The 25,500-nt window shown below is 43.5% G+C and overlaps 1 protein-coding gene across 1 annotated transcript in view; it reads right to left on the bottom strand.

The window, feature by feature from the left end:
* The window catches only part of LOC128588739 (uncharacterized), a 90,210-nt gene extending 65,341 nt beyond the window's left edge, over positions 1-24,869 (bottom strand). The window contains exons 1-2 of the mRNA XM_053595569.1: positions 24,798-24,869; positions 1,753-2,386 (exon numbers count right to left, since the gene is read on the bottom strand). Coding sequence (XP_053451544.1) covers positions 1,832-2,386; positions 24,798-24,869 — 627 coding nt within the window. The 3' untranslated portion in view covers positions 1,753-1,831. The remainder of the gene's footprint in view (positions 1-1,752; positions 2,387-24,797) is intronic.
* Positions 24,870-25,500: the final 631 nt, after the last annotated feature.

Genomic DNA, 25,500 nt, shown 5'->3' with positions numbered 1-25,500 from the left:
GTTGGGGGGTTGGGGAGGTGGGGAGGCCGCCACCAGCAGGCACTCAATCCCAGCACTCTGACAGTGTCTGCACCCAAGGATCACGCTTCTGCTGGATCCGGACACTAGTGGGAGACATTTGCTGGTGTATCTCCCACCAAATCTAGTAGAAGCTACCACTCTCTTCTTGGCCTGGGAGGGATCCGTTATAATCAATAAGCAAGACAAACCAATCAAAACCTGGCAGCAGTGCTAAAAATAGCCGGGATACAAAAGTGAAACTAGGAAGACAGAAAACACACATTAAACCACTTCATAAATCCCCTAAGTTAAGCATTTCCATGAGGTCATGTGCTCATACATGTGATGACACAGAGGTGGGTCCACGCAGACCAACACACAATCTTAGGCCCATTTCCTTAGCCTAGTGAACACAAGTTTTGTGGACACAAGGCTCAGCTACATTCAAATTAAGGGTCAGAGAATTAACTGTGCTTTAGTTCGGCTCTTTACTTTGTGAAAGAAACCAACCCAAGAAACATTGAATAGTTGGAATCTTTTATGCATTATTGAACACACCTCTATTCTAGAATTTAAATATTCAGCAATTTGGTATTCTACTGGTGTCTTTCCTTTTGGCCTCTTACCTCCAACCTCTCCAGGCAGAGAGGATTCAACTGGGGCTACAGCTTTTAATCCAGGCATCACAAGATCCCTGGCCCAATTATCTATAGGCACATTTGGTTCATGAAGATAGGGCTAGCTATGAGATTTAACTGCTTTTCTGGCAAAACTGCCTTCCTCTGTCAGAGACCTACAGAATAATTTAATCTACCTGGGCAATGGCAAGAATAAAGCAGTTTAGTGAAAATATATCTAACCAACCCTAAGTCACCGAGTTACAGAGAATTCTGCCCTGTAGGGCTTCCATTCTGGCCCCAGCATTCTAGCCTTGCCTTTGTTCTGCTTTTCTTAACTTCCTAGGTTCTTGCCCCGGGATCAGTCATCACTCGCACGCCATGCACTGAACCTTGCTTAACTTCCTTCCCCGGTGATTGACTGGAAGGCATCGGGAAGCCAAGGCCACTTCAGTAGCAGCAGCGCCAAGCGGAGACCTAGAGCTAGGCCCAAGTTCAGCGTCCCTGCCTTGCAGTAAGGGGAAGCCGCAGGTGTGGCCTGGGAATCGCCTGAGGAAAGACTCTTGAAACAGTTGAATAACTACCTCTCAGGTGCACAGCTCTTTCAGAGTACTTAGGGCACTTTCACTTCTATTTTTCTTTACTTTCATCCTCAGGAGTCTGTAGAGGCTGTGTGTCATTTGCCTACCAGGTTTACTGGATGAGGAAAGCGAAGTTAAGGACCCACCCAGGAGTCCCTTAGAGTCCTCTCCCTTTATTAACTCATACTAGTTTTCAAACTCCTCACCGGTGTCCCTTTTAAACCACAAGATTCATAAACACCAGAAAACAAGCTAAAAATACCCCGTTCTCTTGGACGTGGGAGAGTTCAGCGTCCTGCTTTGACATTTTTAGAAGCTTGAGCGAGCGCGCTGCACAGATCGAAGACCCCTGCGGCGCCCACCTTCTTCCTCCGGGAGCGACACGTGGCCGGACTCGGCTATTCGCGGCCCGGCTGCTGCCGGCTGCCCTTCCCCACCGCCCGGGAGCGGGTTCCTTCCCTACCGCCAACAGCGCGCCACCCCGGCTCCCTGCGCGTCCCCCACATCGGTGTTCTTTCACTCATGCGGTGCTGGGTTTATTTTCAATTTTTTACCTTTCTTTACAAAACAGAACTCCAAAGCGCAGCGTGCAGGGGGCGTGTAGGTCCGGCTCCACGCGGCCGCCGAGGCGGCCTAGTCTCCGAACCGCGCACGGTCCAGCACGAGCAGCGGGATCTCCTCCAGCCTCTCCGGCCGCTCCCCGCGCCGCACATAGCGCCGCCGCCACGTCACCAGCCTCTGCAGCAGCCGCCGCAGGCTCGAGCGGCCCCACAGGCCCCGCTCCTGCGCAGCCTTGCACGGCCGCGCGAACTTGGCCGCCTTCCTGCGCGAGCCGCGCGCCGCGCTCCGCCGGAAGAGTCGCCGCCGGCACCAGCAGCCAGAGCAGGAGCCTCCGTCTGGGGCGCCCGCGCGCCGCCACGCCGCGTCCGCCTCCGCGCGCTGCGCGCCGCCACGCTGCGTGCGCGCCGCGTCCTCCTGCTCCTGGTGCTGCGCGCCGCCGCGCCGGGGGCCGCCGGGCCGTGCGTCCGCGGTGCCGGGCCTGGTCCTCGTCTCGGGCCGCGGCCCAAGTCTAAGGAACTGCCGGGCTCGGGAAGCCCGCGGCGGCCTCCAGGATTCAGAAAGGCCCTGGCGACCTCCTTTGCGGCCTCCCCCGGGGATGTGCCTGAAGGCCGCCCTCACAGGTTTAGGCTGCCAGGAAAACCGAACGGTGACCTCACAGTGCCCAACAGAACCTTCCACCCTGTGCCACTGACAGAGTCACCAGCATCCAGGGACGCCGGACTTACTGAGTGATTTTCAGACGTGGCCTTAGGAGGACAAGAAAGGGCCTTACCTGGTTTAACTGAATACCAGGCTTCTAGCCGGGAGAGGCCACGCGGCCTTCCCCGGATTGAGGTGCGGCTTTGGGCCTCAGGCTTGTGTTGCCCCGGTGATTATATATTTTATGAAGTGGTTGCAGGTGTTCCGTACTTTTCTGCCTATAGGGAACCAGAGTTTCGGGAAGACTCTCAAAACCTGATTTTCTTCATCTGCCTTCACCCAAACGTCTCTTGTCTTCTTGTGGGATTATGAGTGATATTTTTCCCAACATTTTTTGTCTTGATTGCAAATGTAAGATTTGTGAAGAAAAATGGAAAATACAAATACAGTGAAAAAAGATAACACCTTTTTTCCTGCTTTCTATTTTTGCACCTGTAGATTTTCTCAAGTTCAAGTAAAGTTAAAATAATAATAGCTGCTATGAGTAGACCTTCCATTTGATCTTCTGTCCCATTACTAGGTATCTACCCAAAAGAACCAGAAGTATGTGTGCACTACAATGTTTAGCAGCCCAATTTACAATCGCAAAGACGTGGAAACAACCCAAATACTCTTCCACACATGAATGGATTAATAAACTGTGGCATATGTATACCATAATACTATTTAGCCATTTAAAAAAACAGAGATTTTTTTATTTTTTTGTGAGATCCTAGATGGATTTGGAGAACACTCTCCTAAGAATCACAGGAATGGAAAAATGCCTGTGCTCAATACTAAATGGAAACTAGATTAACAACTACGTGCTCACTTGAGAGAAAAACTCAGTTAAATCCAAGAAGGGAGTAGAGTTCAAGTTCCCACTGAAAAGAAACAGTGCACGGGGATGGAACACTTTCTGGGTGAAAGGAAACAACTAGAACGTGGACTTAATCTTACAAATGTAAACAATGTAACCTAATTGTGCATACCCTCATATTAATCTGAAATTTGAAAAATAATTGTAAAAAGTAGCTGTTATGTATCATACCTATTATGCACTGTGCATTCTACTTAACATTTTGCTTAACATCTATAGTTTTATAGCCCTCTGACAAGTGAGCAGGCTATGAAGTGTGTCACCTTGAATTTGAATTCTGACTCCACCGTTTACTAGTTATAAATTTGGGCAAATTACTTAACCTCTTAGTGTCTGTTTATCCATCTGTAAAATTGAGATTACAGCCTACCTCAGAGGCTTCTTGTGAAAATTAGATAACGTATGCAAAGCCTTGAGCATGTGATTGGCACATAGTAAGTGCCCAATGAATAAATTATTGCACAATCTTTACAACAACTTGGATAAAGTGGTTCCTAAGAAAAGTGATAGTCTCATTTTGCTGACTGAGAAAACAACCCCACGGGTAAAATCATTTACCTGAGATAACATAGCTTTTAAAAGTTAATGAAAGGTGGGCGGTGCCTGTGGCTCACTGGGTAGGGTGCTAGCCCCATGCTCCGAGGGTGGCGGGTTCAAACCCGGCCCTGGCCAAACTGAAACAAAAAAATGGCCAGGCATTGTGGTGGGAGCCTGCGGCCCCGGCTACTCTGGAGGCTGGGGCAGGAGAATCACCTAAGCCCAAGAACTGGCGGTTGCTGTGAGCTATGATGCTACAGCACTCTACCGAGGGTGATAAAGTGAAATTCTGTCTCTACAAAAAAAAAAAAAAAAGTTCACGAAAGGGTTCAAAATGTCACCTCAAAATATGCCATTTTGGTATGCTGACTATTTGGTACTAAAAGAAATTAAGAACCATCCAATTCAAGAAAAGCTCTTTGCCTCCCTCCCAGTTTCCTAAAATAAAGTACAAATTCCCTCTTTTATAAAGGAAATTTACATTTATAAAGGAAGTTTTCATTAGCGAAGTATCTGCACCAGGAAGAAAGCTACTCCAAGATTTTAATCACCTGAAAAACTTTTTTTTTTAGACAGAGCCTCAAGCTGTCACCCTGGGTAGAGTGCCTGGCATCACAGCTCACAGCAACCTCCAACTCCTGGGCTCCAGTGATTCTCCTGCCTCCACCTCCCAAGTAGCCAGGACTACAGGTGCCCACCACAACTCCCAGCTCCTTTTTCTTTTTTTTTTTGGTTGCAGCCGTCATTGTTTGGCCAGCCTGGGCTGGATTCGAACCCACCAGCTCAGGTGTAATGTGGCTGGCGCCTTAGCTGCTTGAGCCAGCTTTTATCTGCATACCTTTATTCACCATAAAGTTTCTCCTCTCACCTTCCCATAACTGTCTCCTCTTCCACCCCCTAGAAATCCCAATCCTCTACAGACCAAAAAAGAAGAGGCTGAGGCACAAAGTCTAATTTAAAGGGTTTACTTGAGACAAAGTGAGGTCAACTGCCAGGACGACTCAGACCCGGGTATTGTCAATTAAAACTGAGGCCTTATGAGCAGATTTTTAAAGGTCACAAGGGGTGGCGGAAGAAGTGGACTTAATACAAAGTTGTTTGTTTAGAGCAGTGATTTTCAACCAGTGTGCCATCAGAGGATCTTGGTTGTGCCAGGAAACTTTTTAAAGATCATTAAATTATTTTTGAAAGAAGTTCAATGCACAGTAAGTATATTCTTTCTGATACTCTTTTTGTATTTGATCAACATTATTTATTTATTTATTTTTTATTTTTGCAGTTTGGGGCTGGGGCTGGGTTTGAACCCACAATTTCCTGCATATGGGGCCGGCACCCTACTCTGTTGAGCCTCCCTGATCAACATAATTTAAGTGTGCCTCAGAAGTTTAACTATACGTTCAAGTGTGCCGTGAGATTTAAAAAAGGTTGAAAAACACTGGTTTAGAGTAATAACATTGATTAGTGATTGGCTAAACATTGCTAAGCTCTAGGATATAGGTTAGGTGTCCAGGTATGGCATTGGTAGGTTAATTTTAGGTTAGTGAGGCAGTTGTCCTCACTCTGTCTCAAGTAAACCTTTAAATTAAACATTGAGCCTCAGCCTCTTCCTTTTAGGTCCACAGATTATTGGATTTCTAGCAGTCATGGTGGAGACAATTATGGGAAGGTGAGGGGAGAAACTTTATGGTGAACAAAGGTATGCAGATAAAAGTCTTCCAATTGATTAAAGTCTTGGAGGCTACTTGTGGCAATAGCAGTTTCAAAACATGATTGCGTACTCAAGGGAGAAGTAAGACCAGATTGCTACCTAAGTTTTTTTTTTTAACACAGAGTCTCACTTTGTGGCCCTCAGTAGAGTGCTGTGGCATCACAGCTCATAGCAACCTCCAACTCTTGGGCTTAAGTGATTCTCTTGCCTCAGCCTCCCAGGTAGCTGGGACTGCAGATGCCTACCACAACACCTGGCTATTTTTAAAGATGAGGTCTCGCTGTGGCTCAGGCTGGTCTCCAACCTGTGAGCTTAGTCAATACCCCCGCCTCAGCCTCTCAGAGGGCTAGAATTACAGGTGAGATTGCTATCTCATTTTAATTTCTCTCTGGGCCTGATAATTTAAAAGGATTCATTCGTTAGATAAAAGCTTTTTTTCCCCCCCTTATGCCTATTTCTTTCTGTAACTCAGGATGATATTGAAGTCTCAATCATCTGGCCCCTTCCTAGAAACTCACATTTTTGTGGGGTTCCCATGGGTACTTATATATATAAATTGGTTTTCTCCTCTTAACCTGTCTTAGGTCCATTTAATTCATAGGCCAGCCAAAGAACCAAGATGAGTAGAGGCAATTTTTCCTGTCATACATTAAGGACACATGATTGGAACCCCAGATTCTTTAAAACTGAGGATATCAGGGCAGGGCCTGTGGCTCAAAAGAGTAGGGTGCCAGCCCCATATGCCGGAGGTGACGGGTTCAAACCCAGCCCTGGCCAGAAATTGCAAAAAAAAAAAAAAAAAAAAAAAAACCTGAGACTATCAAATACTATACTGCTGTTGAGCTTTTTTTTTTTTTTTTATTGTTGGGGATTCATTGAGGGTACAATAAGCCAGGTTGCTGTTGAGCTTTTAGTTATCCACCTCACCAGTATAGTGTCCCTTCTGGGAGTTTTTATTTTCTGTAATTCTCTTCTGATTCAAGTTCCTAGCCCTGTAACAATTGCTGACCAGAACTTTGTAACTTTCTGTTGTGCTGCTGCGTTTTGAGTTTCTTTCCCAGGAACAGTGGAACCTCCTTGCAGCCCTGAGATAACTACGGAGCCCTGTATCACCTGTTTGTCTAGAAAAGCCAAGATAAACAATATGCCATGACAGATTATGCTCAAGGATCCAAGGACTCACTGAGCCTGTGCACAAGACTGAAAAGAATGACCAATATTAACCCTTGGCTCCTTATAATACTAAAATCCCCTCTCTGGTCAGCAGCTGTTAACTGGAATAGTAACAGGAATGTATCAAACCAAACTGTAACCTGGTTAGCTCAGGCACATTTTCTCAAGCCATGTTTCCCTGGGCTGTGGTCACACACACTTGGCATGGAATGAACTTTATTTTATGGAGTTGGGGTTTTTTTCCATTAATGGTCTTATACATCACCAGAACCTGTCAACCTAGAGGGAAGAGGCTGGAACACAAAATATTAGAGTTTATTTGAGCTAAAGTAAAGAAAGGTGCCTGAGACACACTTAGAAGTTGCTTTGGGGGAGTCCTGTCAGCCTTTGTTACAAGCAGGTTTTTAAGGCAATGGGTCCAAAGAGTGAGCTGATACAATGTTGTTTCACAAGAATTCTCACTGGTTTATAGAGATAACATGGATTAGCGACTGGCTACACATTCTTGAACTATAGGGTATGAGTTACAGTGTCCAGCAGATGGTGTTTTATAGCTACTTGATGTCAGTCTAGAGCCCACATAGCAAGTGGCTTCCAAAGATAATTATTTAGATCTAGGGGATGTGAGGGTTACTGCTGTGAACATTTTAAATGCTTCTCTGGGACTGATCATTTAAATGGGTTCACATTCCTTAGATAAAAAATATGTTTTCTCTTTCTCAAAACTGACTAACTCATGATCTCCTCCCAGGAAAATAGAGACAAGTGGAAAATGATCTTATAGCACCTCACAAGCTTTCTGGGCCCTCATGTTCCCAGGGGATTGGAGGGTGATTAAGTTACATCCAGACTTAGATTCAGCTGCAATTCAAGCCTGGCCTATGTGGGTTTGTACAAGGTCCCCAGGGTTCTATTTTCCTGCACAAACCACTTCACCTGTTCCCCAAATCTTTCTCTGGCTATTGTCGGCTAACTTGTACCCTCCTTCTCCAATTCCTATATATATAAATAGATAGTTTTTTTAATATATATAAGAGGAAGGGCTTTATTCACCAGCCGGGAGCTTACGGCATAGAAGAATTCCAAATGGTCGCGCTCTCGACTGGCTTGGTCTTTCCCATTTTATCGACAGCCAAAAAGTTCCACCCCACAGGTACCCTTCTCATTGGCCAGTTTGAATCAAGTGGGAGATGCTTTTCCCGCCCCTACAGAACTACAGGATTTCACAGAATTTGGAAATTTCCAGGTTCCAGGAAGTTAAATTTATAAATTCCCAAGAGCTGAGTCACCATGGAGAGGACCCTGCAGGTGTATCCTTGTGGTCTCCTTGGGAAGACCTGTCCAATTCATATATTGACCCCAAGAACCTCAGTATTTGGCTGTATTTGGAAATAGGGCCTTTGAAGAGGTAATTAAGTTAAAATGAGGTTTTGCCAGGCGTTGTGGTGGGCACCTGTAGACTCAGCTACTCAGGAGGCTGAGGCAAGAGAATTGCCTAAGCCCAGGAGTTGGAGGTTGCTGTGAGCTGTGACACCACAGCACTCTACCGAGGGTGATAAAGTAAGACTCTCTCTCTCTAAAAAAAAAAAAAAAAGTTAAAATGAGGGTGTGAGGGTGAGCCCTAATTCGGTATTACTAATCTTATAAGAGGTGATTAGTATATAAACACAGAGTGGGAGAGTATAAGAGAACACCGTGAAAAGATAGCTATTTACAAATCAAGGCTTCAGAACAAACCCACCCTGTTGACACCTTGATCTTGAACTTCCAGCCTCCAGAATTGTGAGCAAATAAAATGTCAGTTGTTTCAGACACCTATTCTGTGGTATTTTACGGTGCTGGCCCTAGAAATTAAATACCCTGACTGACTGGCATTTGCCATTTTGTTTTGCCTCAAGCCCCTCTTTTGTTCCATCCTAAAGATCTCAGGAGACAGTTCCTTGCACCCCCGTGCTCAGGCTCTTCCGTGCAAAGTTCCATCTGTGGATCCTCCCTGTGGAACTCCTGATGGGCCTGGGCATTGGCTGCTCCTCTCAGGCCACCCACTGTCCCTGCCAGTGAAGGCCTGTGAAGCTTCATTCATAGCCTCAGGCCTGACTCAGAGATTTGAGCTTTCAGACACCTGTCACCATCCACAGCAGCTCAGCCTAGTGCCAGAGGACCTTGAGTCTAAGACTGCTGGAAAAATACAGGATTCTCTGCTGAAATCAAATATTATATAAACAAGAAGTGATCTTTTAATGTAAGTACATCCCAACTATTGCATAGGCATACTAAAAAGGAATATTTGTTTACCTGAAATTCAACTTTAACTAGGCATCTTATATTTTTATTTGTTACCCTACCAGGGTCATGGGGAGAGTCCAGTGCCCACCATATAAATGCCCTTTGGGAGAATTTTCCTTCACTTTCCTCAGAAGATATCCGGGCCAAAAGCTGCCCAGATGGTGGAGACCTCTCTACGTTCACTAACCTCAGGCCAGGGGCAGGCTCCTTAGGCCCGTGGTGTCTTAACTCGGGTGCCTAGAATAGCACCAGAGATCCAACATCGAGAAGAACGACTCACTCTACAAGGGGTATAGAAACCCCATTCCTCCTCCCCAGGGTCTTAAAGAAGTGACAGCAGATTTGGACACAGCTCATGATACCCCAAAATCCAGAAAAAAGAGGCAGAATAGTACATTTGAAAGGTGTAAATTTTGAAGTTATACAGACCTGATTCCATAGTACCAGTATGGCCTTGCAATCAATGATAGACCTTGTCTAAACCCTAATTGTCTCTTCAGAATACGGTGCTACTATTCCTACCTTTCTTGTTTTTGGCCGAGGCTGGGTTTGAACCTGCCACCTCTGGCATATGGGGCCGGTGCCCTACCCCTTTGAGCCACAGGCTTTTCCTACCTTTCTTACAGTGTTGCTGTGAGGAGCAAATAAGACAAGGCACAGAGGGATGAAGACAGTGGCTGGCACAAGGGAAGTGCTCAGTGACAGTGGCCTCTGCAGCTCTGGAATCCTCTCCATTTTTCCCTGTTCTCATAACGCGAGTTCCAGCAGTGCCTTTGTTTCTGAAGGCTAATGCCAAGCTCTGTGAGCTCAAACTCCTGGAAACTCTCCCAGGAAAACGTGGGCCATGGAGATATGTTCTGGAAAAGAACAGATGGCTTCTGTATTTTCAGTAGCATGGACTGCAAAAGGTCAGTGAGCTCTGCAGGGGGGAGCATGGTGCCAAGGGGACCCAGCTCATGGGACAGTGTTCCTCCCCTCTCCACCCTGACCCTGCCCTGTCTCAGCCTCCTACTGACCTCCACCAGGAACAAGTGGAACAGTGCCAGCCAAGCCGTGGGGTTAAGGGATTAAACAACCATGCTCCGTCCCAGCAAGGCTGGGTCAGTGACATGTCGATATGTGAACAGGGACACAAAGTAAGAGAATGAGATCACCCACAGCGACACCTGCCATTACCCAGAGAACTGGGCCAGAAGTGGGCTGTGGAATTGGAACCAAAAAGGACATATTTTGCTGCTTCTCTTTATAGATTTTGCCCTCCTTCTATTGTATAGACTTAGCAAGATTAACATTTTAAAATTGCTCTTTATCATAAGAACCAAATACTTCCTCTGGATATCTTGACATAAAAGTTTGATGAAATGAATGCATCACAGGGAAGGCCTGTTTCCCATAATAGGAAAGTCAATTCTACACCCGAGGATGTTGGGTAACTACACCCTTGAATGCTGGTATGCTATAATGACTATTATGAGCAAAACTGATTCTCTCACGCTTACTGTGTGAGGTGTGGGTAGATGTTTTCATCAGTGTATGAAGCCTATTGAAAGGTTCGTGTAACCTTGATGTCAGACGTGGTCTTCGGAAGCCTCCCAAAGCCTTGGCCTATGGACATCCAAAGCATTCCCCCCAAGATTTCTACAAATCCTGTCTCTTGATTCCTCCTTCTATACATACTCTTCTTTCTCTCTGCCCACCTCTCTTTCACAAACCACCCTCCAATGTGAAGCATAAAGTGTTCTGAAATTCATAAATTTTCATGGAAGGGGAATGGATACGATTTCCCAGGTAACAATTTACAGTGCTAAAGGTGCCCTTGATTTCAGTGGCTAAACCCCAGCCTCTCTCTCTCCTCCTTGCTCTTCTTAACCTGCCTCTTCCCACTATTCTTCTCTTCCCTCTTTTCACGAAGAAGGAAAAAAACCACCATTTCTTTCCCTCGTCCATGGTCAAGCAGTTTCCCCTTGCCACGGTGATCTTGCCAACTGGTGATGGCTGACTTCAGTTTATAAGCCTCAAGTATGACTGATGTTTTGTTAGAGATAAATATTTCTATCTAAGAAGAGTTCTTTTTCATCCCCACCCTTACATTAAGTCTGCTTCTATTGTGATCATATAGACCTTGGCAAGATTACTTACTTCCCTGTAAGATTGGAGAAGGTGGGGTGAGTGAGAGAGGGAGAAATATTCCTGACTCAGCGTCAGTGGCATCATCACCACCACTCCCACCATCACCATCATCGCTACCTCCATTAACTTGCTCTTTTATGTGATTTGAGGGCATCACATGCATGATCTCATTTCAGCATCACAGCAGGCCCAGGAGGTGGATAGAAACAGACTCTCATTTCACAGGTGAAGATGCTAACACTTCAATTGCAAAGGTAAATTGACACTGAATTCTCTACAGCTAAGCAGAGATGATGGCTCAGCTTGGAAAGGCTGGTGGATTTCATCCCTCCCAGATGGACCACCAGGAACTACCAGGGCGGGGTAAAGAGAGATCTGTAAGATTTGAATCAGGCAAAAATGTGAAATTTGTATGAGAGAAGCAGCTTTGATATGGTTCTTAGGGAAAGACATTTGCACAATGAGATGCTGTCTTATCTCAGAACGAGGAAGGCCCTGACCTTGTGGAGATAGGGACCTGGGAGGAAAGGGACCCAGACCAAACTGTACTAGGTTCCTGGGAATAGAACCTAGTTTTGTTAAACCAGGGCACACAAGGGTACCAGCTCTATTTGCTTGTTAATGATGTAAGCCATTATAGGGTCATTAACCCCTAGTTTGTAAACAATGTTATTCTCTTGAGTTCTTTCTGTGCCTTATTAACTTCAATTTTTCTCTTGCTGTCTTTGTAATATTCTCTTAGATGATGCCAGCCTTCCTCATTTGTGATTAGGTAGATACAGAAAGAGTGAATTTTTTCAGATTAATATGAGGGTAGAAACAATTAGGTTACATTGTGTTTATTAGGAAAAGTCCAAGTTGTAGTTAAGCCCTTTACCCAGAAGGTGTGCTATATACCCTTACATTGTGCCATTAGATGAGAGCTTACTAATCCCTCTTCCTCTTCCCCTCTCTGTTCTTTCCCCTCCCCCTACTTAAATTTAATTGTGTATTTCTCTCATGTGGGCATGTATTTGTCTACTGGCTTCATATTAGTATTGAATACACTGGATTCTTGCTTTTCCATTCTTGTGATACTTTACGAAGAAGAATAGACTTCAACTCCATTCAGGTTAATACAAAAGATACAACGTCTCCATGTTTTTTTGTGGCTGAAGCGTATTCCATGGTATACATACACCACAGTTTATTCATTCATTCATGTGTTGAAGGGCACTTGGGGTGATTCCACCACATCTTTGCAATTGTAAATTGAGCTGTGATAAATGTTCCAGTGCAAATGTCCTTTTGATAAAATGATTTTTTGTCTTCTGGGTAGATACCTAGTAATGGGATTGAGGGATCAAATGAAAGGTCTACTTTTAGCTTTTTGAAGATTCTCCATACTTCTCTCCAAAGAGGCTGTATTAGTTTGCACCCCACCAACAGTGTAAAAGTGTTCCCTTCTCTCCACATTCACACCAAGGGGGAATTTTTTTTAATAGTCACGGGGACAAAGTTTTAAATAGGACCTGTGAATTTGTATCCAGGTAAGGTAGTAGCAGAGGGAATCCGGAGAGTATCTCTAAAAGAAAGGTGAAGTTCAGAGGGGAGGAGGCTGGGATATGAAGGCAACCACACTCCTCTGCCCTGATTCTCTGCCCAGACTTTGAGATACGACAAGCTTTATAAGGTTATTGATTTAAGTAAATCAACTGTGAAAGGGGGAATTTGAATACAGACTTGGTATTACATGGTACTAAGCAATTATTAATAATTTTGTTAGATATGATAATGGAATTATAATTTTCCAATAAAACACATCACCCTCAGTAGAGTGCTGTGGCATCACAGCTCACAGCAATTTCAAATTTTTGGGCTTAAGCCACTGGTTCTCAACCTTCCTAATGCTGTGACCCTTTAATACAGTTCCTCATGTTGTGGTGACCCCCAACCATAAAATTATTTTCATTGCTACTTCAAAATTACTTTGTAATTTTGCTACTGTTATGAATCATAATGTAAATATCTGATATGCATGAGACCCCCAAAGGGGTCATGACCCACAGGTTGAGAACTGCTGGCTTAAGCGATTCTCTTGCCTCAGCCTCCCAAGTAGCTGGGACTACAGGTACCCACCACAATGCCCGGCTATTTTTTGGTTGCAGTTGTCGTTGTTTAGCTAGGCCAGGCTGGGTGCGAACCCACCAGCCTCAGTGTATGTGGCCGGCACCGTAACCACTGTGCTAGGGGCGGCGAGCCCCAGTAGAACATTTTTAAGTGCATACTCAAGAATTTAAACCTGAAACATCCTGGTATCTGGACTTTACTTTGAAATATCCAGGAAAAACAGGAGAGGAAATTGATGGGTGAAACAAACCTGACAAACATAGATGTTTGTTAAAGTGGAGTGATAGGTACAAGGGGATTGTTGCTTTCCCTATTGTTATGCATATTTGAGAGTTTTCCCAAAAAAAGACCTTTGGAGAATCTTCCAGAAAGAGGGTTTGCCATTGGGTCCCTTTCGTGTGGTGTAAAGTGGAAAACAGACATGCTGGTCCCAGTGATTTGACAGAGGGTTGAAACTACCTTCCTCAACTCTGAGCCATTTCAGAAGAAAGAGATTTGGTCGGGTCATTGACCGAGGTTTCCACCTAATTTGGCAACATCTGGGGCCCAAAGGAAATACAAGAGGCAAGATCTGAGGAGGGAGGATATGTCCCCACGTTCTACCACAGGAGTCCCAGGGGCTGGGAAGGCCACACCAGCTTACTTCCAGATACGCAGGGGACGATTGTCTCACTCTTCTTGGGAGTTCCCACATCACAAAGTTAAAGTGATTACCATAGACTCAAATGACTTTCCTCCTGAGGTCTCGGTTTCTACTTGTGGAAAAAGGGTGAAATAGCAACCAAGACAGAGATAGGCAGATTTGATCCCTCCAGAGGGCGACTGTGAGGCTCTCAGTGTAGCCATAAGTCCAAATCAGTGAGCTGAACAAGGACGTGACCCCACTCAGGTCCCTGGTGTTTCAGTGGGCCATGCCAGGCCAGGGCCTCTGCTACCAAAGTCAAGTAGAGGATTAAGGCAGTTTGCTGTGTATGTCAGCAGCCTGAGTTTTTGTTTTTGTTTAGCAGTTTTTGGCCGGGGCTGGGTTTGAACCCTCCACCTCTGGCATATGGGGCCGGCGCCCTACTCCTTTGACCCACAGGTGCCATGAGCCTGAGTTTTTAAGGCACATACTGAGGCGATACCATCCTGAAGTAGCTGGGCATAAAATCTGGATGATTCAATAAACTGGGGCTGAGCTCTGGAAGGCTGAGATAAGTGGCTGCACTCCAATCTCAGCTTCCTTGAGAGAGACTTGGCCAAGGGCTGCATTTATTTTAGCAAATGTTTTCTAAAATAAAACCCAAAACATTTGTCTTAGTTAACCAATTCCCTATTGAACACTCAACAATCATCACAGCATCAGAAGAAGATGCTTGGGTAGATAATGTTTCTAAAAAGAACCAAAGGCTCGAATCTCTGTGGTTTAGACAATGGCCACCAAGCTGTTAGGGGCAGGTAGATGTTCAAGGCACTCCTGCCTGGGGAGGTGTGGGGAGATGGTAAGATATTGGAAGACCCCATCTAATGATGACTTTCTCTTGCCCTGTTCCCTCTCTTCTCCAGGAACATTCTCCAGGAGAAGAGAAATGGAAAAGGGTGCTTGCCCAGCCCCCGCCCCTCCTCTGAGAATCCTCCCACACCCTCATCCTTCCTGTCAAGTGACCTCACTCCTCCCGGGCCAGAGGATAGAAACCAAAGTGTCTCAGAGACAGTCTCTCATCCAGGAACTGGGAATTAGGACAGAGAGTCTGGCCTGGCCAGTGTGGGAGCGGGAGCCAGAAAGTCATGTTGATTTTGGGGTCTGTGCACCATTGCACCCACCTTTGTGTCTGCCCCTGCATCTGCTAGAGGTCAAAAAAACAGTCCCCCGGGACAAGGGCCTCAGAAGCAAACATTTCTCTCTGACCTTCTGTCCTCCTGATTCTCAGCCCCACACTCCCCTGCGGCCATGGGAACTAAAGCCCCTCCTCCCCAGGCTGGGTCTTCAAGGCCAAAACCCTTTTTCCTGACAGCCAGCTATAACATATAAAATTATTCTGTCTAAAAACTGGCCATAAAAAAAGTTATCTGACCTACTTTGTTTTACAGTAGGGCCTTGCCTCATCCCTAGAAGATAAGAATGCATGTTCTGGGAGCCCAAGAAGAATCTAGACAGACCGGCCTTGCTGAGTTTCCCCACTCAGTCTGTTAACTTTAAAACATACACTTTTTGTCCCATTGTATTTCTAGATGGCTGTCCATACTGTTGAAACTAAGCCTAAAAATGGACAATTTCCCCTAAAATGTGGGTCTTCATTCCGAAAGTTCCCGTGTACATGCATTAGTTAAATGTATATGTCTTTTCTCCTGTTAATCAGTCGGCCTCATATCAGTGATTTTTCATTAAACACTTAGGGGACCAAGAGCCTTGGTCTCTACATGACCAAACTTTACAGATAGGGAGATTTATGTTATATTATACATATATAGAAAACACAGAGTTAGCTATCCCTTCCATGTACTCAAAACCCATTCAACCAAGAAACATTCATTCTATGGGATAAAACAGACTAAAACTTTACAACAGACACATGAGGCAATTTCTCAAGGTCATTCAATAACTCACTAGAGGGCCAGGCATGGTAGCGCATGCCTGTAATCCTAGCACATTTGGAGGCCAAGGCTGGAGGATCACTTGAGGCCAGGAGCTCTAGACTAGCCCAAGCAAGAGTGAGACCCCCCCATCTCTACAAAAAATCTTAAAAAAGTATCCAGGCATTGTGGCATGTGCCTGTGGCCCCAGCTATTCTGGAGGCTGAGGCAGGAGGATCACTTGAATCCAGGAGTTTGCGGTTGCTGCTGTGAGCTATGACATGCTGACACTGAACTCTAGCCCAGGCAACAGAAAGAGACCCTCTCTCAAAATAAAAAAATGAAAATCACCAGAAAATCCAACAGGAATTCAAGTTTTACAAATCCAGACTCGGCTTATACCCTGTGAATGAGAACTGCTTCCCCCCTTTGGAATGCTGGATATTCACATAGCTTCCATTATCCAGATAACATGAATTAAAATGACAGTGCTAAATGCCAAACAGCATTGTAACCTGAAAGATCTAGGGGATTATCAAAATAGCTAGCATTCTGCAGAAGATTGCCCTGAAATCGCTGTATGCAGCAGACTTTTCGAATGGTGTGTATTTTAGGTGATGAATGTCACCTTCAGCTCTATTTTTAGCTTTCCAATCCTACAAAATCATTTGCAAGAACAGAGAAAAATCTCTGTGACAGAATCTATCAAGCGTGAACTGCTCACCTTGGATCTCAGAGTACAATTTCTCAGGTTGCACTTTTTAAAAAACATTTCTGGAAGGTGACACAAATAGATTTAAAAATGTTTGCTTCTATCTAGTAGAATATTTAAGATGTGCAAACACTTAGTCTTTTCAGGCACAAAGCTGTTTGAGAAGTCTGAAAAAATAGGATTTGGTTTTCCTTGACATCCAGATTTTAAAATCACCACCAGAATCTTTAATTATTTTCACGACAAAGTATAGAGTTATGGGCTAGAGTTTCTATAAGGAATGTCCTACATTTCTATTTCCATGCAGTGTGACAGAGTTCATCTCACAACTGGACAATCCGCTTGGGAGTCTCCTTAAACTCAACATGACCAGGGCTGAATTCATTATCTTCCAATCCAGCAACACCAGGGCAGATAATCCATCTACGGCAGTCGATGGAAAGGTGTTAACATTCAGGTGTCAACAAAAACTGCGATTAGATGGTTAATTGAGAAGCAAAAGAAATAAGGGGATCATGTGGGATATTTGCCCCAGACTGGGACAGGGCCTGAAAAGTGTCCACACTTTTCTGGAGGCTGAGGCTACTTCCCTGGACCCTAAGTTTCTAATGGGAACTGGGCTAGGATAGCAGCTTCCTATGTGTATTGCAGATTTATTTCTGCAGAGGTTATGAAGAGGGCTGTGCTCAGGAGCACAGGGGAGGAAATACCTCCTGGGCCACCCTCATGTGACTACTTAGGGAATCCAGGGCCCTCATGAGGCCACAAACCACACCCATCCCCCAGCCACATGTCAGGGTATGCCACTGGTTACGGGGGTGGGGGGTGCATTTGTCAGAGAACTTGGTCCCAGTGGTGGGAGAGAGGGGTCATCCCCACACCAAGGCCTAGGTCAAAACCCCAAACCCTCAGAAGCAACATGTAGGGCTTGTTCTCAAGCCCAGGCTCTGCCACTTGCCAAGGGGAAGTATCTTCCCTTTTCTGAGCCTCAGTTTCTTCATTTGTAAACAAGGATGGTTACACTATCAATTTCAAAGGTGTGAGAATTCAACAGGAGGTATGAAAGTAAAAGTGAGATATTAGCATGAATTTGTGAGGAAACTGAGTCTCATCGTAATAGATTAGCACCCAGTATGAGGCCCTTTAAGGAAATACTTAATAAATATTTGAGAACAAGGAGGATTAATATGATTATTTCAAAGTGTGTTTATTACCCCTCCTCCCCTACCTCCAGCAACAGACCACAACATGCAGGAAAGGAAAGAGTAATCTCTGACTTCTGGTGGGAGATGGAGATTCCCAGGGATGATCTTTTGAGGTACCTGGGAGCAAAGAGATCCATGTCAGCCTTCTACAGACATTCAATGCTTTCTTCCCTAAAAAAATGAAAGAAAGAAAGAGGGAAGGAAGGAGAAAGAGAGAGAAGGAATAAAAGAAAAGAGAGAAAGGAAGGAAGAAAGGAAGGAAGGGAGAGAAAGAAAGAAAGAGAAAAAAGAGAGAGAAAGAAAGAAAGAAAACAAAAAAGGAAGGAAGGCAGGCAGGGAGGGAGGGAGGGCGGGAGGGAGGGAGGGAAGGAAGGAGAGAAAGTAACAATCTGTCAGGGCTTTAGTTTCCAGGCAACCATGTTCCATTGACTCTCATGTTTTGACAGTTCTTTGATGTGTGAGTCATATCTGTCGTGAACTGTAGCAACTTCATCTGCAGAAACATAGCTTAGTCCCAAACTGATGAGACCTTAGCCAGTTTTTGTACCTTTGCCAGCCTGGTGAAGTCCGTAAACCTTTTCTAAGAATGTTTCCAGATGCATTAAAAGTAAAATATATGGCATTATCAAAGGAATGAATCATATCAAATATTGGAAATTGGTGATAAATTAACACATTCAATAACAAGATTGAGCAGCAGGTCTAATATAATTATCAAAGTTCTGAAGGGGGACGTGGTGACTCACACCTGTAATCCCAGCACTCACAGAGGCTGTGAGGTGGGAAGACTGCTTGAGCCCAGGAATTCAAGACCTGCGTGGGCAACACAGAAAGACCCTATCTCTACAAAGAGGAAAAAGAAAAAAAAAAAGTTTCAACTTTAAAAAAATCATATAGTAGTAATGAGTGCAAAAAAATAGCTTACGATATTTGAAAAAACTGTTACATGATTTCTGCTGGTAACCAGATCACAGGGACTTAGTGCTACCGTGGCTTGCTGTTGGCGTTTATTTCATCGCTGGCCCCAAGGTGCATATCTTTGACTTTCAACATCCTTTATAATTTTACTCCATCCTCCCAGCCAGGTTTATTTCTCATCAAGACTTGACAAGTTCTCAGGCGGCGCCTGTGGCTCAAGGAGTAGGGCGCCAGCCCCATTTACCAGAGGTGGTGGGTTCAAACCCAGCCCCAGCCAAAAACTGCAAAAAAAAAAACTTGACAAGTGTTTAATCTCCTCCCAGGGGACACACACACACTCCTTGCCATATTCATGACTCTGCTGATGTTATGTCCCTCTCCTGAACCCTTTTCCTCCCACCACTGAACCCCAAAAAATTCAGCCCATCCTCCGACCTGCACCGGGAGATCCTTTTCCCCCAGCTGCGTTGAGCTGACCCAGCCCTTCTCTCAGCTCTTATTGCACAGATATTACCACTCAGCTTGGCACCAAAGTATTTCCTACCTATTTCATGTATAGTAATTCTCTCTCTAAATCAATTCTAAATGCCTTGAGGATGGAAATTATGTCTTTTATTTCCCTATATTTCTCCATGGGCCTCCATTAATGCTGAACATATAGAAGTCATGTTATCCATCAAGTTATAGTGAGATGAGGATTTATTTTATTTTATTTGATTAGCTCTCTCTGGGAAAGTGCTATGTGTGTTTGGAAGAAACACTTTGACAAGCTTACCAGGATAAGAGTGAGGCCACCTAGGGCATTCTCAAGAAACAAAAGAGGTTTGCTAAATTACTGTCCATGAGATGAAAAGAGTAATTTATGGAGTGTCTGAGAAAATGGGAAAGCGAGATGGGATGGGGAATGAGATGAGGACCCTGTATGTATTACAATGACCACCCCTTGCCACATAAATATTAAGATTCTACTAAAACTCACAAGACAGCTGGTATGGGTAGATTACTGGTGGAAATAAATAAATTTTATTTATTATAAAATAATAATAAGGGACCAAGTTTTATATGGAGGGTAATGTGAGATTTTGAGACATATGTATGCAGGAGCCAGATGGACTGGGAGGCCCTGGTTGGCATTTGGATTACAGTCCAATCAGTGATTGATTGCCTAATGCAGAGGATCAGCATGGAAATGTTTGTGATGGCTCTCTGGCCTCCGATGCACATTCCTCCTGCATCCTCCACTCACTACCATCTATATGAGGAAGAATTAAAGTGAAGGCCAAGTGGGAACATGGTAGGAAGACAGGTAGTCACATCTCTTGTATTTGCTAGTGGGGACTCTCTGCATAGTCCAAAGGCAGCAGAGGGTATCACATGGTGAGAGGGCTGAGCATGCCAGCTCAGGAACCATGATAACCCAGTAATCCATGATCTGCAAATGGATTACTCCATTCATGAGAGCACAGCCCTCCCAACCAAATCACGTCTTAAATGCCTCTCAATTCTGTTGCCACATTGGGGATTAAATTTCAACATGAGTTTTGGAGGAGACAAATATTCAAACCATAGCAATAGATATAGGAAGAGATTTATATTTAAATTTATACTTATATTTATATTATAATATAATTTATTATATTTCCTTATAATAAAGGAAATATTTACACCATCGTAGAGGCTGAGAAGTCCCAAGATTTGCAGTTGGCAAACTGAAGACCCAAGAGAGCTGATGGTGTAGTTTCAGTCCAAAGGTCAATAGGGTCAAGACCTGGGTAGAGCCACTGTTTGAGTTCAGAGGCAGAAAAAAATCAATTATACCAGCTTAAAGGCAGTCAGGCCAAGGAATTCTCTTTTACTCTCAGGAGGGCCAGACTCTTGCTCTACTCAGGCCTTTGACTGATTGGATGAGGCCTGTGCACAATGGAGAGAGCACCTGCTTTTCTCAGGCGACCAGTTCAAAATGTTAATCTCCTGCAGAAACACCCTCACAGACCCCCCAGGATGGCACTTAAACAAGTGTCTGGCCACCCAGTCAAGTGGACACGAGATTAACCATCATATGGTACAACATGATACAACACAACCTCCATAGTTGATGACTTGCCTAAATTGACCTAATTTTCATAAATCAGACATGTACTCGATGGAAGTTCTTTATGTTCACCTTATTGATCAACTGGTTACCGTCCCTTGGGTGGTCAACGTCTACAGGTTTTACTGTATTCCAATGACAAAGTATAAGAACAGGTAAAATAAATCTATTCTGGAACAAAGTCAGGAGAATGAATGTCTATTCTGGAGGGGCAGGGGAAGGGCTTGAAGGGGCTTCTGGTTAATGGTAGTATCTCATTTCCAGATCCGATGTCGGTTACACAGGTATGTTCACACTGTGAAAATTTATTGAGCTATACTCTTGGGATCGACGCCCTTTTCTGGATGTGTTTTATGCTTCAATTCAACATATTTTGAAGGGGGTGATGGGGATGTGTCCCAGTTTCAGACACCACAGCCTTGGTTCATTCCTGAGTGCGCCTATCTCAGCTCAGGCACCTCCTTCCAGCTCCAGGACGGCCTGTTCCTTCACTGATTCCAGGCTTTCTTCACATGCCAGGATTCTGCTTGACATGGGGAAACAAAGCATGTCTGGTCAACAATCCTGCTTGCTGGTATCCTAGGAAGATAATATTCAGAAGCTTAATGAGAGCCTTCATGCCAGTGCTGATCTTGGGGTGTTTGAATTTGTGGTTTGTGTGGAGGTGGTTACAGTGTAAACCAGGTCATTACCACGCATCAGATTTATCATGTTACTGCCACTTCAAAGTTCCCGAAGCCCTCCTGCCGCGTCACTCAAGTTCATGTAAAAACTGACTCTTAGTGTCACCCAGAAGGTCAGGGTCAGTAGAAAGAGTGTTAAACACCTTAGCAGCTAACCCCAAGTGATATTAATATTTTGATTCTATATTTTGTAACTTAACCAGTTCAAATCATTTACTTACCTACTTAAAATACTTTGACGTTTATTATTATTTATTATACAGGAAATTTCATAAAAATGCTACGTTGTATAAAATGAATACGTTTTGCCTGATTTCTTTGTGAACCTTAATTTTCCTGGAAGAACTTCAACCTGAACTGAAGTTTAGAAAATAGATTCCAGTGAAACTTGAAAAATCATGAAATCTTTTAATCTCCCTAGACCAAGAGCAGATACTTACCTACCCACCAGAGCTTTCCTGAGCCAGGGCAGAAAGGAAAAACAAAGAAAATATTCGATGTCTCTGGGAATACAATGGACCCTTCTGTACAACTCGGGGTGGGAAAGTGAGGGAACTTCTTTTTTTAACATTTTTTTTTTTAATTCGACAGAACAGCATGCATTTACCATGTACAACATGATGTTTTGATGTTTATGTACTTTCTGCAATGACTAAATCTAGCTAATTAACAAAGTTCATATTTGATTATCTTTGTGGTGAGAGCTCCGAATATCCACTGTTTTAGCATTTTCAAGACTACAATATACATAGTGTGATTAACTATCATAGTGTAACTAACTGTCCTTGCCACACAGTACAGCAGAGCTCCGGAGCTCACTCTTTCTATCCAGCTGCAACTTTGTATCCTGTGCCACTAATGAAGGGATTTTCTTCTTGTCACGGCTGACTGGTATTCCAGTGGGTGTGTATCCAGCCTTGCCTTCATTGCCTCTTCTATCCGTGGAAACTCAGGTTGATGCCAGTCTTGCCTGGTGTGAGCCGCGCTGCAGTCGGCTCCAGAGTGCGACGTCTCTTTGACACACTGACATAGTTCCTTTGAATATAAATCATTAGTGGGATTCCTGGATTACATGGTAGTTGTATTTTAATTTTTTGAGGAAACTTCAAACATTATTTAAAAATAAAGCCTATACTAATTTACATTTCCACATCCTTGCAACATTTGTTATCCTTCGTGCTTTTGGTAATAGCCATTTTAATGGGCTATTGCAGACAGTATCTTACGGTGGTTTTAATTTGCGTTTCCCCGATGATAGTGACATTACACATTCCTTCATACACCTGTTGGTCATTTGTACCTGTTCTTTGGAGAAAAGTCTGTTGAGGTCATTATCCCATTTTTAAATTGGCATGTGTGTTTTCTCACTGCTGACTTATCTGATTTTCTGTTTTTGATATTAACACTTTATCTGATAAATGGCTACAAATATTTTCTCACAATCTATAGGTCATCTCTTCATTCTGTTGATTGCTTCCTTTGCTATGTAGAAACTTTTTAGTTTAATGTAACCCCATTTGTCTATTTTTGCTTTTGTTACCTGTGCTGTTGGCATACAAAAAGTCATTTTCCAGATCAATGTCATGAAGCTTTTTCTGTGTTTTCTTTAGTGATTTCATAGTTAGAGGTGTTACATTTAAGTCTTTGCTCTATTTAGAGCTGATTTTTTATACTGTATGACGTAAGGGTCAAACTTCATTCTCCCACATGTGAATAGTCTGTTTTCCCAGCACTATATGAAAACCGTCCTTTCCACATTGCATGTCCTTGGCATCTTTGTCAAAATCAGTTGGCTGTAAATTCATGAATTCTTTTCTAGACTCTATTCTGTTGTACTGGGCTGTGTGTCTGTTTTATGTCAGTACCAGTACCAGGCTGTTTGGTTTACTATAGCTTTGTAGTATATTTCAAACTCATATAATATGCTTCTAAATTTTTCCTTTTTTTATTTTTGAAGATTGCTTTGGCTCTTTGGGTTATTGTACAGTTTCATACAGTTTTTAGAATTTTTTTTTCTATTTTAGTGAAAATGTCATTGCTGTTACCTTTCATTAATGTTTTACAGTTTTCATGGTAGAGATCTTTAACCTCCTTGGTTAAATTTATGTGTAAGTATGTTATTCTTTTTTATTAAATATAAATGGGATTGTTTTCTTCTTTTCAGAGAGTTTAATGTCACTATACAAGAATGCTGTGAATTTTTGTCTGTTGATATGATATCCTGCAACTGTGTTGAATTTGTTGATTAATTTCTAACAGTTTTTGGTGGAATCTTTAGGGTTTACTCTCATTGGTCTATGATGGTCAAATGCAAAGAGGAACAATCAATTGAACTTCTTCCTTTCCAACTTGGATGATTTTTTCTTTCTTTCTCTTGAGTAATTGCTCCTGCAAAGACCTGAGTACTCTATTGAAAAGAAGTTTTAAGAGTGGACATTTTTGTCTTGTTCTGGATCTTAGAGGAAAAATTGTCAGCTTTTCTGTTGATTATGGGTTTCACATTATGTACTTTCCTTATATGCCTAATTTGTTGAGAGTTTTTATTGTGAAAAGATTGCAAATTTGTCAATTTTTTTCCATTTGTTGAAAACAGTGTTTTTTCTTTCGTTCTGTTAATATGGATCATGTTTATAGATTTGCATACGTTGAACCACCTTTGCAACTTTGGGAATTCCCACTTGATCATGGTGAATGAGCTATTAAATGTGCCGTTGAATTTGGTTTGCTTGCATTTTGTCTAGAATTTTGCACTTGTGTTCATTTCATAAGTGATACTGTGGCCTGTAGTTTTCCTTTTTTTGTGGAGGTGAGGTAGTGTCCTTAGCTGCCTTGGGTAATAGGGTAAGGAGACATTTCTAAATGGTTTACCCTATTCAGTATAGGGTAAAATTTTGTGATACTATTTTTAAAAAATTAGAGGACCTAGCAGTTACGGTTAACAAGAATTACAATAAAATTCAGTGTCCTTTGTAACCCCTGAACGCTGGGGTGTGCCGTGTCTGCAGTGCTCACTGGCAGCAGTGTGTTGAGTCCACTGTGTGATTGTTCAGCCCTAACATGGCAGCAGGACAGCTGAGCCGTCATAGGCCACTATGGCCACTATGGCACAGGCTGATGGAATGTGAGACCTGGCGTCACCGTGCGGGTATTGTCTTTTGTGCACGGTTAGTGGTACCTATTGCTGAACAGTGAATAAGCCCCGAACTTCTTGCCTTCAAACAGCTGTTACATCTCATGGTTGTCACCTGCCTTAGTGGCACTTTACTGGCAGTTCTTCTGTCACCAGTGGCATTCATGGAGGTTGGTCAGTGACTCTCACCCAAGGCATGGTCTAATTTGAAGGGGAAAGATGGCTTTGGTTGTACATCTGTCACCTTGGGAGGGAGGGCTAGAAAGGCTGACTCGTCCTGGGCCACCAGATCCCTACACTCGACCCCCAGCGTCATGGTCTCAGAGGAACCAGAGTCTTCACTGGCAGTCCTGGGCCCCAGAGGGTGTTCCAGGAGGGCACAGGAGCCTCAGAAGCCCCTGAACATCACCTGTGAACATTCTGTTGATAAAAGTAACCAGTGAGGCTGACCGGGGCTCAAGGGCAGAAAAGTAAACCTAATTTTTATTGGGAGGAGTAACAAAGAATTATGTAGACATTGTTAATCCCCCACATGCATTTAAAGGCAGCACATAGTTGAGGAAGTGAGGACAACAGAAAGGAGTCACTGCAGTATGCTCTCCTGAAGAGTCTGCCGCAGTCCAAACGTGTAGCCAGAATACTAGTAGGTGAAAGTCCACCACCTAGTACACAAACAGGAAATGCTTCAAGGTGAATTTTTTTTTTAATGCCAGATTAAATACGGTCCAATAATAAAAAGTAATAATTTGAATATGATGACTTAAATTATGTTTATACTGTATAATAAACTTATTAACTTTTGCCCTTACGATAATGCAAAATATGAAAATTAAAAGAATATTGTTGTATTTAGAAGTGAGCATTTTAATAGTGGAGGATATTTTTTGTATTCCCTCACATGTATTTTCTGATACACACTTTCTCTCTCACCTTTGTAAAACCCCAAA

The sequence above is a fragment of the Nycticebus coucang genome, chromosome 6 (genome assembly GCF_027406575.1).
Source record: "Nycticebus coucang isolate mNycCou1 chromosome 6, mNycCou1.pri, whole genome shotgun sequence".
Lineage (NCBI taxonomy): Eukaryota > Metazoa > Chordata > Mammalia > Primates > Lorisidae > Nycticebus > Nycticebus coucang.
This window is presented reverse-complemented; position numbering and strand designations above follow the sequence as displayed.